Source organism: Delphinus delphis, chromosome 4, assembly GCF_949987515.2.
Source record: "Delphinus delphis chromosome 4, mDelDel1.2, whole genome shotgun sequence".
Lineage (NCBI taxonomy): Eukaryota > Metazoa > Chordata > Mammalia > Artiodactyla > Delphinidae > Delphinus > Delphinus delphis.
The window spans coordinates 22,678,000-22,692,154 of NC_082686.1; the positions used below are offsets into that span (position 1 = coordinate 22,678,000).

Below are 14,155 nucleotides of genomic sequence, written 5' to 3' on the forward strand. Positions count from 1 at the left end.
AAATGACATTTAATATACTATGAAACTCATGCATAGGATTACACATAGTGCTGGATATTATGTCAGGGATTTTAAATAAGAGATGATACTGAGGACAATACATATATAACATACATTTTATTTCAAGAAAATAAGCTATGATGAAAACAAATGCAATTAAAATGATCAGCAATAGTCAGTTTAAAACAGAAGTGTTACACATAAAATCAATGTAAGATGTGAGATAAAAATATTCTTGAAAAAAATTCATGAATTATGGATGTTCTTTAAAACAGTAATTTTTAATTGCTTGCTTTTAGGGAAAAAAAAGGATTTGCTGGAGATTTATTTTGTAGTCCCATTTAGTACATAGATAAAATAAAATAAATATGGTATAATTTAAAATTATGCTACCTCTGAATATTATGCAATATTTGCAATGTAACTATATTTCTATTACTTAAAATGGAGTGATAAAGAATAACTGAATTTAATTTGAACATACACAAATTAAGAAACTTTGCAATATATCTAGGCTTAATACAACCAACATTAGATTCATTCACACAAAATTTAATTACACTTGAATGAGCATATCTTTAAAAAGTAGGTCAAATAATAGTCTACTAACAAAGACATGAGGACATCTTTTGCAGTTCAAATCACCTCAGATATACTAAAAGAGCTTCTGAACATATGTGCTTTCCTTGGATATTCTGTTTTTCAATTTTGCTAAATAGTAGCTAAAAATTGATATTATAGAATAATCCACTCTTTCTGTAATATTTAGGGACAAGTATTTTAGGCTTCCAATTAGTTAATAGCCATGAAGGAAGGGAGGATGACTATAAGAGATGTTTATCTGGTTCATAATCTTAGGTAAGATAAAGAAACTAAAGGTATTTGGAAAACAAAGAATTGATATTATGCTCCCGTCTCTGCTTTATTTCAGAACAATTAAATTAGATTTCTACTTACTGAATCCATTCCCTTACATAAATATTGAGATGCTGCTTGCTTTTATAATCTTTATGTATTATAACAAGTTTTTAAGCACCATGTAGTAAAGAGAGATACTACCACTTTTAAACATTAAAAATGTTAACTCTAGAAAAATACTCTAGTTTAGATGGTGATTTGGAAAATAATATGTTAATTAGATATTAGATTTTTTTTCTTTAGTTAAGACCTAAAATTTACTCTGTTAATATTTTCTGAATTCTAAGATTATCTATCGAGTGTTGATAGTGATTAAATAACACTCCTTTTTAAAAATGACATAATCAGCCAATTTAGATATAGTTTTTACCAATTTCAATTTATATTGAAATTATTTCAGTGCTATTTGTAGGATATTCATATCACTAATCATTTGAAATATATAAATTTAAGCTACCCATTCAACGCATTAGCCTTGTGGAAGGATTTGTGACATATATACATATCACAAATTCTGAAATTTAACAATTTAACAGAGATTAACAGAAAAAGAAGAAATGCGTTGTATTTATTCATGACCAGAAATTGAGAGGGAGGAAGAGAGAGAGGAAGGATAGGGGGAATGAGAGTGGGAGGGAGAGAATATTAGGAAGAAACAATTGGAAGGAAGAATGAAAGGGTATAAAACCAAGTAAGAGAAAGCCTACTTAATTTGTACTTATTCAAAAGCGGTTTAAAGGATATTACATTGTGCCCCACAGATTTGAACCATAATAAAATACATAAAATGACACATTTAAATATGAACTTCGTGATCCTGTATCTTTATTCATTGAGCGAAATCCTAATGCATAAGGGCTAAAAAATATATAAATGACAATATTTAATTTAGGTAGTGTCATAACAGCTTATTTATTTAAAGCTCTTAATGCTGCTAGTATCATAAGCAAAAACAAATGGGTGGAGATTTTCAGATAATTTTACATGACTAGAGATATTTCTTAGTTAACTACTACTACTATAAACTGAAAATATTATATATAATATTAGCTATTTTTGAAAGCTAGGTCCAAACACACTTAACTATTGTATTGGTGATGTAAATATCCATCTTGAATTACTAAAATGATTTGTAATCTAAAATGATTTGTAATCTAAAAATTTTATTCCTTCATTCTTAGTGTAGGTATACCATATGAATAAATAAAATACTTTTCATGTATCTGAAAGTACTCATCCAGATCCAAAAGTACCTTGCCTAATTCTCCCTTGCATATTCTATTTTGTTCAATATAAATGAATAACCATAAATCCAACTGTCCAGACTTGAAAACATTGTGGAGTTTTCCTTATTTAAGTTTTAAGTTAAATATAATTAATGGGAATTCTTAAATAGAAAATGTTTGAGTTGTATAATGATTTCCAAATTAACCCAAATTGTATAACCTATGAACTACTATGCATAGTTTTAATTTTAATTATTAATTTTAAAAGAAATGCTGAATACTTAAAAAGTCAAAATTATCTGCAATAAAATTATTTGTGCAATTATATGTTTTATGTAATTGACATATATAATGTTAATCAGATGTCTAAGATTTATTTATTTATTTAAAATTGTTAAACACTTGAGATATTTTAGGCTAAGGGAAAAAAAAAGAAAAAAAAATTTTAAGAAAAATGAAGCAAGTCTTCAAGTGTTTCAACCTTGTTCTTGTCTACCAGTAATTGATGCACATATGTACACTTGCATAATGGTTTGGGAAAGAGTATGGGTATAGAGTTTATAAAATCTACTTATTCCCAATGAATAATAGTATTAGGACAGAAAAATAAAAATGACAATTTAAAGTTCTTCCATGTAAGAAAAAATTTCATAGGAAAAAGATTTTACTACTACCTCCTAGTCTTAATCTGTTAGCATATCTAAAATGTGGTGTGATGGGCCTTATAGCTATATGATAAATAATTAGAGTTTGAATTGGGGTAGAGAGACATGTAAGGCTGAAGGATAAATGGAGAAAAGAAGATAGACTTCAAAAAACTGGGAGAAGAAAAAAGGAGATTTCAGGTTTACATAAAAAAATTAATCATGATACTTCACATGCAGATAATGGTGATTATGCATAAGCAAATCAACCTAACTTTACAACTGGTATAATATGGTCAAAACAAACTTTTAAAATGATTTTAACATTGGCTGATAAGATATACACATCAATAAACATAGGTACATATTTATGATTATACACAATGAATAACAAAACTCACCTTACACACAAGTTCATATTTATACATTTCAGACACAGAATTTTATTTAAAAATCCACTGAATGAAAATGAATTATTGGGTGATACTAGGGAGAATTTTTATGTCTTGCTTATCAGTCACATTTACTTAGACCTACAGCAGACATTAATTAGACAAAAATGTGCTGTCAGTTAGACTTTATGGTTGCATATAACAAGAGTAAAGCTCAAGTAATAAAAAAGATAATTCAGCGACACTTACATATTATCAAGATATAAAAAAAATCCAAGAAGGTAATTTACAATCTCTAAGGTTTCATTTTATGAAATGCAATAGCTGAATTGTTTATAGTTTTGTGCTTTCCTATTTCTTATAGACGTAAGACAAAGCACAGAGTCGATTATTTTATGTCTGAGAATTTTTTAAACTTTATGCATATCTTAGAACTGTAAAATAACTGTTAATCTAAGAATAAATGTTTAGCCAAAGGATAAATAGCTCATTAATTTTAGAATTAATATCTTGATCTGTACTTAGATGTTTAAAAAATCTAAATGAACCACTCATTAAGTGTAAATCGTTCTGCTAAGATATGAGAATTTCAATTTTAGGTTCTTTTCTGAACTGTCCAAATGTCAGTCTAGGTATCATGCAAACCAGACTGAGTGTTCTTCTTATCACTGGTGACTTTGAGTTACAGAATATAAAATTTCAAATAAAAATCAACTTTGTTATCTTACTAAAGACATATTACATGTTCTTCACAAAAGCATTTTGTAATCATGAACTAAATCAAAATAATTTCTATGACTTTCTCACGGAAATATTTACAATTTATTGGAGAGATCCAGTCAGGTTATAATGAATGGGAAAAATTGTTCACGGAAGTGTTATTGGAACTCCTTTCTTTCCCAGCACTTGTTACATGTTAGTAATCAACATATCTACAAGTCTTATCCAAACTCATGGAATATGATATGCACTCATGGATGTAGTATGCAATTATAATTAGTTCTTCAATAAACAGAACACTGGCTCTTTTAATTTTAAAAATCAAACATTCCCAATAAATAGGTTAAGTCCCCACACTGCAAAAATTGGAATTGGGAAATCCCTTTGTCTCAGCAGGGGAGAAAGAAGTGTGTTTAATCTGTGGACGGGTCACTTCTGCATTCTACAGGTCTGTTGCTAGCTCAGAAGAAAAAAGTACAGCAGTGGACAGCAAAGAGTATGGAAAAGATAAATTACAGAAAACAGACTACCGAAGGCAGGTCTATCTTTAGACGTTATGTGATAGGCTCCTGTAGGTATTTTTTAAAGACAGAACATACTTTCATGCAACCAAACAAATTGATTTTGATGAATGAATCTCAAAGCCCAGAAACCAATAATTTGATTTACCATGTAAGCTACAGTCACTCTTGTTAATATATATAAATCTGATTGCCTGCTAATTGTCCTGAGTGAGTAGTAAGAATCACTTGCTAGCATGTGGCTGGGAGTAAAAAGCACAAAACACTCTTTTCTCATTTTGTGATGAATGAAAATGTGAAAACAAAAATCATTATTCATGTTACTCCCTCAAATCCAGAGGAATCTACTCTGAGAGCTGGAATCTAGTAACACCTCCTTCTCATCTCAATTTCCTCTTCTTGAAAGTGTAGCTAAAATATTTACTTCTCTCTCTGATCCTTGCAAAGAAATTGACTCAGGTGTCCAGGAAAAAGTAATAAATAAGTATACATATTGTTAGAACATGAATACTTGATGCCACTTCAAAACACAATTCCAATGTAGTGCACGGGGTGCAACTTTTTAAACATATTCAAACTTAATTTTTATTTATTTTGGGGCAACTTCAGAAGATATTTTCACTTAATGAAAAAAAAGTTTGGATTTTTAAAAATTGGTTTTCAAATTGAAGAAAAAAAACTCCATTTCACTTTTATTCCTTATGACATTTTAAGTCAATAAAAAGAAAATAAGGCAGCACAATAGGATACACATCTAATATAATAAAAGTTATCAGGTTTATATTTTATATAAATGGTAAACACAATGAAATATTATAAATGTTTATAAAGTTGGAAACTTACATTTAAAAGAATAACAATCCAAACCAATATAAAAGGTCCATAATTCTACATAACAAAATTTATACTTATACAATGTATGGCCATGGATATTGAGTTATATTTGTAAAATAATCAAATGAAAGATTATATATAGCAAACGCTTGAGTTCCAAATAAAAGTGACATGATATTTAATAAGCTCAACTTTAGAAATTAAAGAAAAAATTAGAATGAAACAAGTTACGCTGTGAGCTAATATTTGGAAGAAACAATCCTGGTTTAGTTTCCTTCTGTGATTTTCTGACAAATACTTTAAAGGTCAACAATTTGGGGAAGGGAGAAAAGGCTAACTATTCATGGGTAAGGATAGGTGCATAATTAGTTGGACCTTAGAAAATATTTTATTATAATTTTAGATTAGCCTTGTAAATTTGCAGGGAATAAAAGGAAATAGATGATATAGCAACATTAAAACATGCAAGACAAACTTATGGCTATAATGAAAGATAACCCAGCAGCATTCCGCTGCCATGACTGGCTTCCATTTTCACCTTTATTCGCTTCACAGCATTTATCTGCATGATGAAAATTATTTTTGAAAGTAGAACAAGAATAAAATAATTAAGGAATAAAGAATAGAGTTACAAACATGAAAATAAAGGAAAAGAAAAAAGTGACAGTAGGAAAGAAAAAAAGAGAAAATAATTAATACAAGATGTACACAAAGCCATTACTAATTACTTACAAAAAATTATTTTGATACAAGACAAAGAATTTTAAAAATCTAGTATAAGATGCTTCTAAATAGTTGTCACATATTAAAAACATAACTCAGTTCTATCATTGATTACTTAAATGTGAACATCTTAAATATTTTTTAATGAAGATACAACTTATTAGAGAAAGGTCACCAGTCATTCCACTGTGCTACTGATAAATTCACACTGTTACTTAAATATGAGCTCATCATATTCTGCAATGTTTGCTGCTAGTTTTTTTCTGCTATCGTATTTTCCTGTAAAACATATTTAATAAAAGTAGTTATATTTTTAATAATGAATGAAGTACCAAGAAATATAATTGAAAATGATAAGTTCACACAGTGAAAATTTTCAAAAGAATAAAAGCAAGGAACATTAACTCAACTGGCCATAGGTATACTCTAGACATACGTTATCATTGCTCATTTAAAATAATTTTGAGAAACAAAGATCATGAAAATAATTTACAGAAATTTACTTTCGCATTATGTACTAAACCAAATAAATATTGTTTTGCATGTATCATTAGTATTTAGATTTGACTGAGATTTTCAGATAGTTAAAATGAAGTTTTTCCCAATTAACTGAACTTCAATTTCACCATTGTTTTAGAATTTCTTTAATTTAAATTCTAAAACAATCATAACCTTAAGAAAGCATTTTAGTATTTGCCATGCACTTGAATGTTTTGTTTTCCATTCATGTTGAGTTATTTGGAGATGAAAGGGTATACTAGTCTTGCTGGAACTAGACTTGAATGCTATCAAAATAATTTTACTCTACTGTTCATTATAAGTATAATCAAAAAAGTCCATTAAAATAAAAATTAACTGAAAAATCTTAGCAATATATTTATTGGTGGTGATCTATGTCACTTCTTGGTATGGATGAAATTATTTTCCATCAAATTATATTGAGAGTCTATGTTAAAATTAGGCATGTTTTCAATTCATAGTAACAAGAGAAGAAAAAGGAAGCAATTTATGAAGGGTTTTGTTTTGTTTTATTTTGTTTTGTTTTTGGTTAAAACAAACAATATTAAACATGTCCTAAAGCCAAAAGAAATGGTGAAATTATTTTTCAGAGTCATTTTATCTCCAAGAATTTTTTAAAGCATTAGATTATACTCATTCTACCAAGTTAGGAATATTTTTAATCATTAAAATTACAGAACAAATCAATAAATATCATTTTAACAGCCTCTAGTTCCATAGATGGTTTTGTGATCAGTTTTACAAGAATTAATTTGTCATCACTACCCAATATTTTCATTGTTTATAAAATAAAATGAGATGGAATTATGCTGTATGAATATTCCAAAAGAGAACATAATTGTGATTTTGCACACTCTGTTTCTATGTGAATCAAGGAACACCACTTTCAAAATAAACACATTTAATAAGTGAAGAAAGGAAAATATTATTAATCATAAAATAGTTTTCACATCAGAATCATGAACTATGGAGAAATGCGGTATCCACTAAGATACGTACATAGAAAAGCCATTATTATTAATAGAATATATGACATATAAATGTAAGGTAAGCCTATTGTTAAAAAATAGTCCCTCAGTCCAACAAATAAGTGTACCCTAGATTTAGCTAGCTGCTTTACTCAAAGAGCTAAATATATCTGAATGCACATAAGTAATGGGTTTTTAAATTCAAAGTCCATAAACTTTATTTGGACAGTTTACAATGCATGCTATTTAAAACATAAATTAAAATGAAATTAACTTGTAAACTCCATATATTCTCCAAATTAAATAAGGCTTAAGAGTTGCTAGTTTATTATACATAACTAATTTAAAATATGTTTGAATTTATAATGTGTATTTTAAAATGGAATAAGAAATTATATAACTATAAGAGTAATTATAATGAAGGCATATGAAGATTATTTTGCCGATACATAATTTTAACTCTATAGTATTTTGTGGGTTTAAAGGCTCCCAAATTCACTGTCAACTATCACAGCTTCTAAAATTGTCCCAAGAATCTTCCCAGAGCTAAATCAAACAATTCTTGAACTAAAAGGGCACGTCTTTGATCTGGCTTTCCATGAGACCTTAGCAGTCTCTGGATTCAGTCACAGTAAATTAGACATTATTCTGTGACATTTTTATAGATAAAATAAATATTTTATCTTTCCTTTTTCCAGTAAGATGCTCTGGTTTTGTGTCATCTGTACAGTTTAGAGGGGATGAATTCTGTCTCCTACCTTCTCAGATAGCTTTGTCTGTACATCTGTATGTCTGACTTTTCCTTGACTGCTTGATCTGTTTCATCAGCTGTGAAACACGTGCTAGCCTTTTTCATCATAAAAGTCCTTCTAACACTGACTATTTTTCCCCCTCTGCTCACTTTCATACAGAGCTTCTTGAAAGCATAAATTAACATGGACTCTAAACCTGCTAACCTCCCATACAATCCTCAGCTCATTCCTACCTAATTTCTCTCCCAAGCACTTCAGCAGAGCTGTATGTAATAAGCACATTTCACATCTCTTTCAGTTGAGTTGTTGACCACTCAGCAGCGTCTGAAGGGGCAAATGTGATTGATACATTTCTTCTGGAAATATGACTGTCTTTTAACTTACAAGATACTACAGTCTTGTGTTTTTCCAGGAACTCTAGTCTCATTGGGGGAGGGAGGGGTTTCCTTGTCCTGTATAACATGGTTATACAGGACATGGTTCTTAACACTCTATTCTTCAGTAACTAAAGAAGCACCCCTTGAACATTAATGCTGTGCCAGTCACCCTTCTAAGTACTGGTATTGGGTACTGGGAAACATCTATGAGTATCACAGACATCAACTATTTCTCATAGAGCTTAGACATTACTCACTGTGTGGTTTTATCCCCATCCAGGCTTTAAATATCAATTATCTGTTAAGTCTGAAAATGTCATAATGTATATTTCCAAGCCCTGGCTGTCTTCTCATCTCCATACACACATATTTAACATCTATTTGACATTTCAAACCTAACAAATACCAAATCAATTTATGTTTGACCCTTACTCTCCAAATCCTGCTCTGTTTATAAGATTCTTTACCGTGAGAAAGTCATCAATATCTACTGAATCCATTCTGTTACACAGGCAGGTTAATCTACATCTACAATGTGTCTGGAATTTATTCATTGCTTTCTTTTTCTACTGTTATCACATTTTTCAAGCATTCGTGTTCATCCATCTCTTGCTTCTATCCCGATGAGCAAGATTAATCTGTCTGTAATGTCTATCGATTCATATAATTTCCCTGCTTCAAATGATTTCTTATGACTTTCAGGATCTGTTTTAAAATTATTTACATGGTATTTAGAAGACCCTGGATTGGTTGGGTCACAGATCTCTCGGTATCCTTAGTTTTGTTCACACACCTCCAGGTTCTCTCCCAGCCATCGTTTTCCTGGTTCTTAAAGCAAATCAAATTCCTTCTTCTTTCAGAGACTTCTTCCATATAAGACACTTTCCCTGGAAGTCTTCTTCCTTACAAGTTTCTTTCAGAAGGTCACTTTCCAAGGGAATCCTTTCTCAAGCCTCACCTACCCCTATAAGTTAGGTATACTTGCCAAAGGCTCTCATGGCAGCACACTGCACCAGCATATCTCTTAGTTGTAATTACTTTGTGGATATTCTAACTCTTGATTAATGTCTATCTTCCCTACTAGATTGTATAGTCTTTCAGTGCAAGAACCAGTTCTGTACTTTTCACAGATAATTCCTTTGCACTCATCACAGTACTTTCCACAAAGCAAGACCCCAGTGAATAACTGAAATGAATGAATGAATGAATCTTAATATTGCAGAACCAGAAGAAACTAGCTTAGGGATTAGGAAATCCAAGAGAAGTTAAATGACAAGAGCAAAGTTGAAACTATAAACCATTTTCCTTCTAAGCACTGTCCACAAACTAACTTTCCAAAACTGAAACAAAATATTTTTATAGTAAATGCATCATAGCATACTTTAGTTATTTTTGTGCATATATATATATATATATATATTCTTCATATATAGTCTATCTTTATTTATTTATCTTTCAGTTTATACTTACTATTGGTTTTATTAACAACAGTTTCTTATAAAAACAGCATAACAGGGACTCTGGGAGTATAATGTAAAGTAACATGCCTGAAATCTATTTTTTTTACAGTTTGCATTTTATCTATAAAATATAACTAAAATATTGCTTTCCATTTCAAAAAAATATTCATTTTTATCTTGATAAAAATAATTATTCCCTCCAAGTGTATGAACTAAATTAAAGATGTAGGAGGATGTTGTAAATAGTGCTGTAATGAACATTGTGGTACATGTCTCTTCAGCAGCATAGCACGGGGAGATCAGCGCGGTGCTCTGCGACGACCTAGAGGGGTGGGATAGGGAGGGTGGGAGGGAGGCTCAAGAGAGAGGGGATATGGGGATATATGTATGCATATGGTTGATTCACTCTGGTGTACAACAGAAACTAACATAACATTGTGAAGCAATTATACTCCAATAAAGATCTATTTTAAAAAAAAAAGATGTACGAGGATGAAGTTTGCTCTTGCAATCCTCCTTTGAAGATTCTGACTCAGATTAAAAATCATATTTATACCATGTTCCTGATATATGCAGAGAGGATAATTACTACAAACATAATGCGTTATAATTGTAGAAGCATTTATTGATGTTTAAAACTCACAGAAACAATGAACTTAATAGTTCATTCAACCGTTCTTTTTATTAGGTGTATCATCTTGTAAGGACATGGGATTTGTCATACGATTTAAAATAGCTCTGACCTTGAACAAATACTTTAGCCTCTCAAAACTGTATCTGTGAAATGAGGATAACTCTTTGTTGCTCAACTCAGATTCAAGAATAAAATGAGACAATAAGTGCAGAAGTACTTTGTAAATTATAAAAAGTGCCAGTACAATATGATACCCAGCTATCCATATTATTTCTAGATACTTCCAACTTCCTAATTTCAAATTATAATTGGAAGCACTTACTAATTAATACTAGCAATACAAAGCCATGATATAAATTACTTTTAAACCATAAAACCAATAGCAATTACTTTTTTATAGAAAGATTAATTGTATAAAGCTGCTTTCAATTAAAAGATGATGTATAACAAAGTCTTACTAATGAAATTAATATTAATTTGAAATTACAAGAGGATTAAATAGCATGACTGAACTGACAATTTTTTTCCCAGTCTCAAAAATATTACGTAATACTGATACTCTATTATAATATGACTTAAATAAATCATGTTTATGAATATGCAGCTCTGATGTCTCTATCTATATAGAGAGAATATGTGTATATATACATGTATGTATAAATTTTAAATTTAAAAATTTTAAATATGTAAAGGAATGATGAATGTTAAAATATGACCAATATGACAACTCATTAACAGAGTTAATTGACTATGAATCAGGACAAATTCTTGCATCTTCACCTCTATAGCCTGTATCTGAAAAAAATTTAATATCCCTCCTGTAGACTTTGACAATATCACTAACATAAAATAATGTAAGCACTATTCCCTAATAAAGGTAGCCACCAGTGCGCTGTGACCACCAATAATGAGTGTCCTGCAACTTTTTGAGCTTCTTTGAAACTCTATTCATAGTTCTTTCTGCAGGTGTATCTGTGGTTGTTACTGCCTCATTGTGTGAGAGATTTTATCTTTCCAAACTCAACTTGCTTAGTCAGGCATGAAGGGGCTCATTTTCCCAGAAGCGGAGGACCAGGCCCCATGTGTTTGGCAGAGAAGTTTTCTCCTTTGCAAAAGTTTTTTCTGGGCTCAACGAATATTTTTCATGTTGATTTTCAACAGTTTCTCTTATCCTCCATCCTCCCCCTCTGCTCATTCTCTCTCTACCACTTCAACCACTAAAGTTGTCAAAGTGCATTTACAAATGAACCAATCTTTTATGGCAAGAGCAACTGAGAAATCTTTATTAAGACATGTAAATAATCATGATTAGAACCTAGAATTTATACTTCCTTTATAAAATTATGTTTTCAATATTAAGAAAAAAATCCAGAGGGGTTATAAAAGATACTGTCATATTTATTTTCAGCCTAAGAAAGCATATAGTTTTCTTACCTTTAATAATGTTGGGTTTTGGTGGCATGCTGAACTCATAGACTGTTGGTTCTGAATATCCCAATCTATTGGCAGCTGTAATTTGAACTTCATACCCCATTGTCCACTGTAGATGCTCTAAAATAATGTGGTCTTTATTTCCCTGCACTTTTTTCTCTAGCCACTGGTCTTCTTTATCTTTCTGTAAAGGCAATACAAATATATTTTGTAAATACCCATACACTAAAGTTGTGATCTTTAAAAAAAATAATTTATCTTGAAATGGAGCAAGTGGGTTTATTAAATCGAAAAAAGGCTATTTTCTCATCCACTGGGATAAATGAAGTTGTAGATAGATGAAGTTATTTATAAGATTTTTCCATAAAAAATGTAATTGTTTTTAAATTAGCTGAAGAGTGATAATTCATAATGAATCCTTGATGATTCAAATGATAATTCACCTCCATAAAGATTTTTTAAAATTTCACATATATCAGTTTGCTGTTTAGCCACTTTGTTGATTATTAATAATCATGTGAACAGGGAAAACAAAATATTATATATAGAAAAAGCTTAACATACCCATTAAAATAATTTCCAGAGACTATTGTTTAATGTTTGGGGCAGGGCAGGCAGTGGGTAGTAAAGTGTCTTACAAACAAAGTCTGGATTTTTAAAATAGATTTAAATTTCCATTATCATTTTTTATTACTATGATGTTTTGGACTTATAATGAAGCAACATACAAGAAAAAATATTACCTGTTAAACAAGTTATTAACATAAGAAAATAAAATATGTTACCCTATCCTGAACATTCTACACTTAAATCCAGATTCTTTTTCTAAAATAAATGTTTTGGACAACATGCTATTTGAATAACCCCTTTAAAAAAAATACTATGACTACAGTTACAAATAATTGAAATAATTTTATGGATTAAACTATCCTAAGCAATGTGAACATTCAGCTGAGCCATATTTTAACCATTTAAAGTTTAAATGGTAACCTCTGCCTGTGTCCCTCATCTCTATTACAGAAATGAGGATAGCAGCTGCCTCTGTTAGCTTTCATCAGGAAGCAAAGAGGAAAACTGAGTAAATTGTATATTCCAAGGCATTAAGAATCATAACCACTTAACAAATGACAGCTATTATTAAAAAGAAACTATTTCCATAATAACTATACAGAAATGAAATGATATTTTCTCTGAAATCACATATCTAATAATCCAATAATCCATCACTGCCATTGAAAACCTCAATTTCCCAGAGGTGTAATTATAAATAAATTGTAACCTGGAAATAGTGATAGACATATAGATATATAGACAGATCAATAGATCGATTAGTCAATCTTTTTTTAACCTCAGAGCTCAACTCAATATTACGTTATGTTGAGCCAATATTTTACAATGTTTATTTGACTAGAAAGAATAATAATGTTTTCCATATTTATAGTGAAAAATGAGGATTTGTTATCTAAAATCAAATTGTGGAAGTTAAATTCATGATTGCATTAAATTGATGGTACTACAAATATTAAGTATCCTTCAAAAGGATATAAGACCACATTACAGTTCTGGTACCATACTGTGATTCTCTTTTCCGACTTAATTGGTTCCATAGAACTTTTAATACAGAGGAATTCGGCTGGCCTCTTTTGTTGCTTCATCTAAAACTGGAGATACTACCCTCCTCCAAGTGTTTCGGACAAGCACTTAAAATTATATAAACAAGAGGTAAATTCCCTTGCTTTCTGAAACTTATAAACTGACTAATTTATTAGACTGGGCTGGTGTCCAGTGTTATGAAGTGTACTGAAAAGCCATTGGAAAACAACAGTTTGGACCAGAAACCTTGTAACTTGTCTAAGTCATTAAATGACTAGTAAAGTTAAGAAAGGAATCTAGGTGTGTTTTTGAATTGCTTAGAATAGCTGTGTCATTAGCCAGGATTGTCCCAACATCCGCTTTCTTCATCAGTTCATTCATCAATTATTCAGTCTTTAGTGGATAGTGAGACTGTTCTAGAACTATGAACACAACAGTGAATA

At 30.3% G+C, this 14,155-nt stretch overlaps 1 protein-coding gene across 1 annotated transcript in view; it reads right to left on the minus strand.

Annotated features, from left to right (window-relative positions):
- NCAM2 (neural cell adhesion molecule 2) overlaps positions 1 to 14,155 on the minus strand; it is a 206,082-nt gene that overhangs the window by 26,926 nt on the left and 165,001 nt on the right. Inside the window, exon 14 of the mRNA XM_060010114.1 lies at positions 12,123 to 12,303. Within this exon, the coding sequence (XP_059866097.1) occupies positions 12,123 to 12,303 (181 nt within the window). The remainder of the gene's footprint in view (positions 1 to 12,122; positions 12,304 to 14,155) is intronic.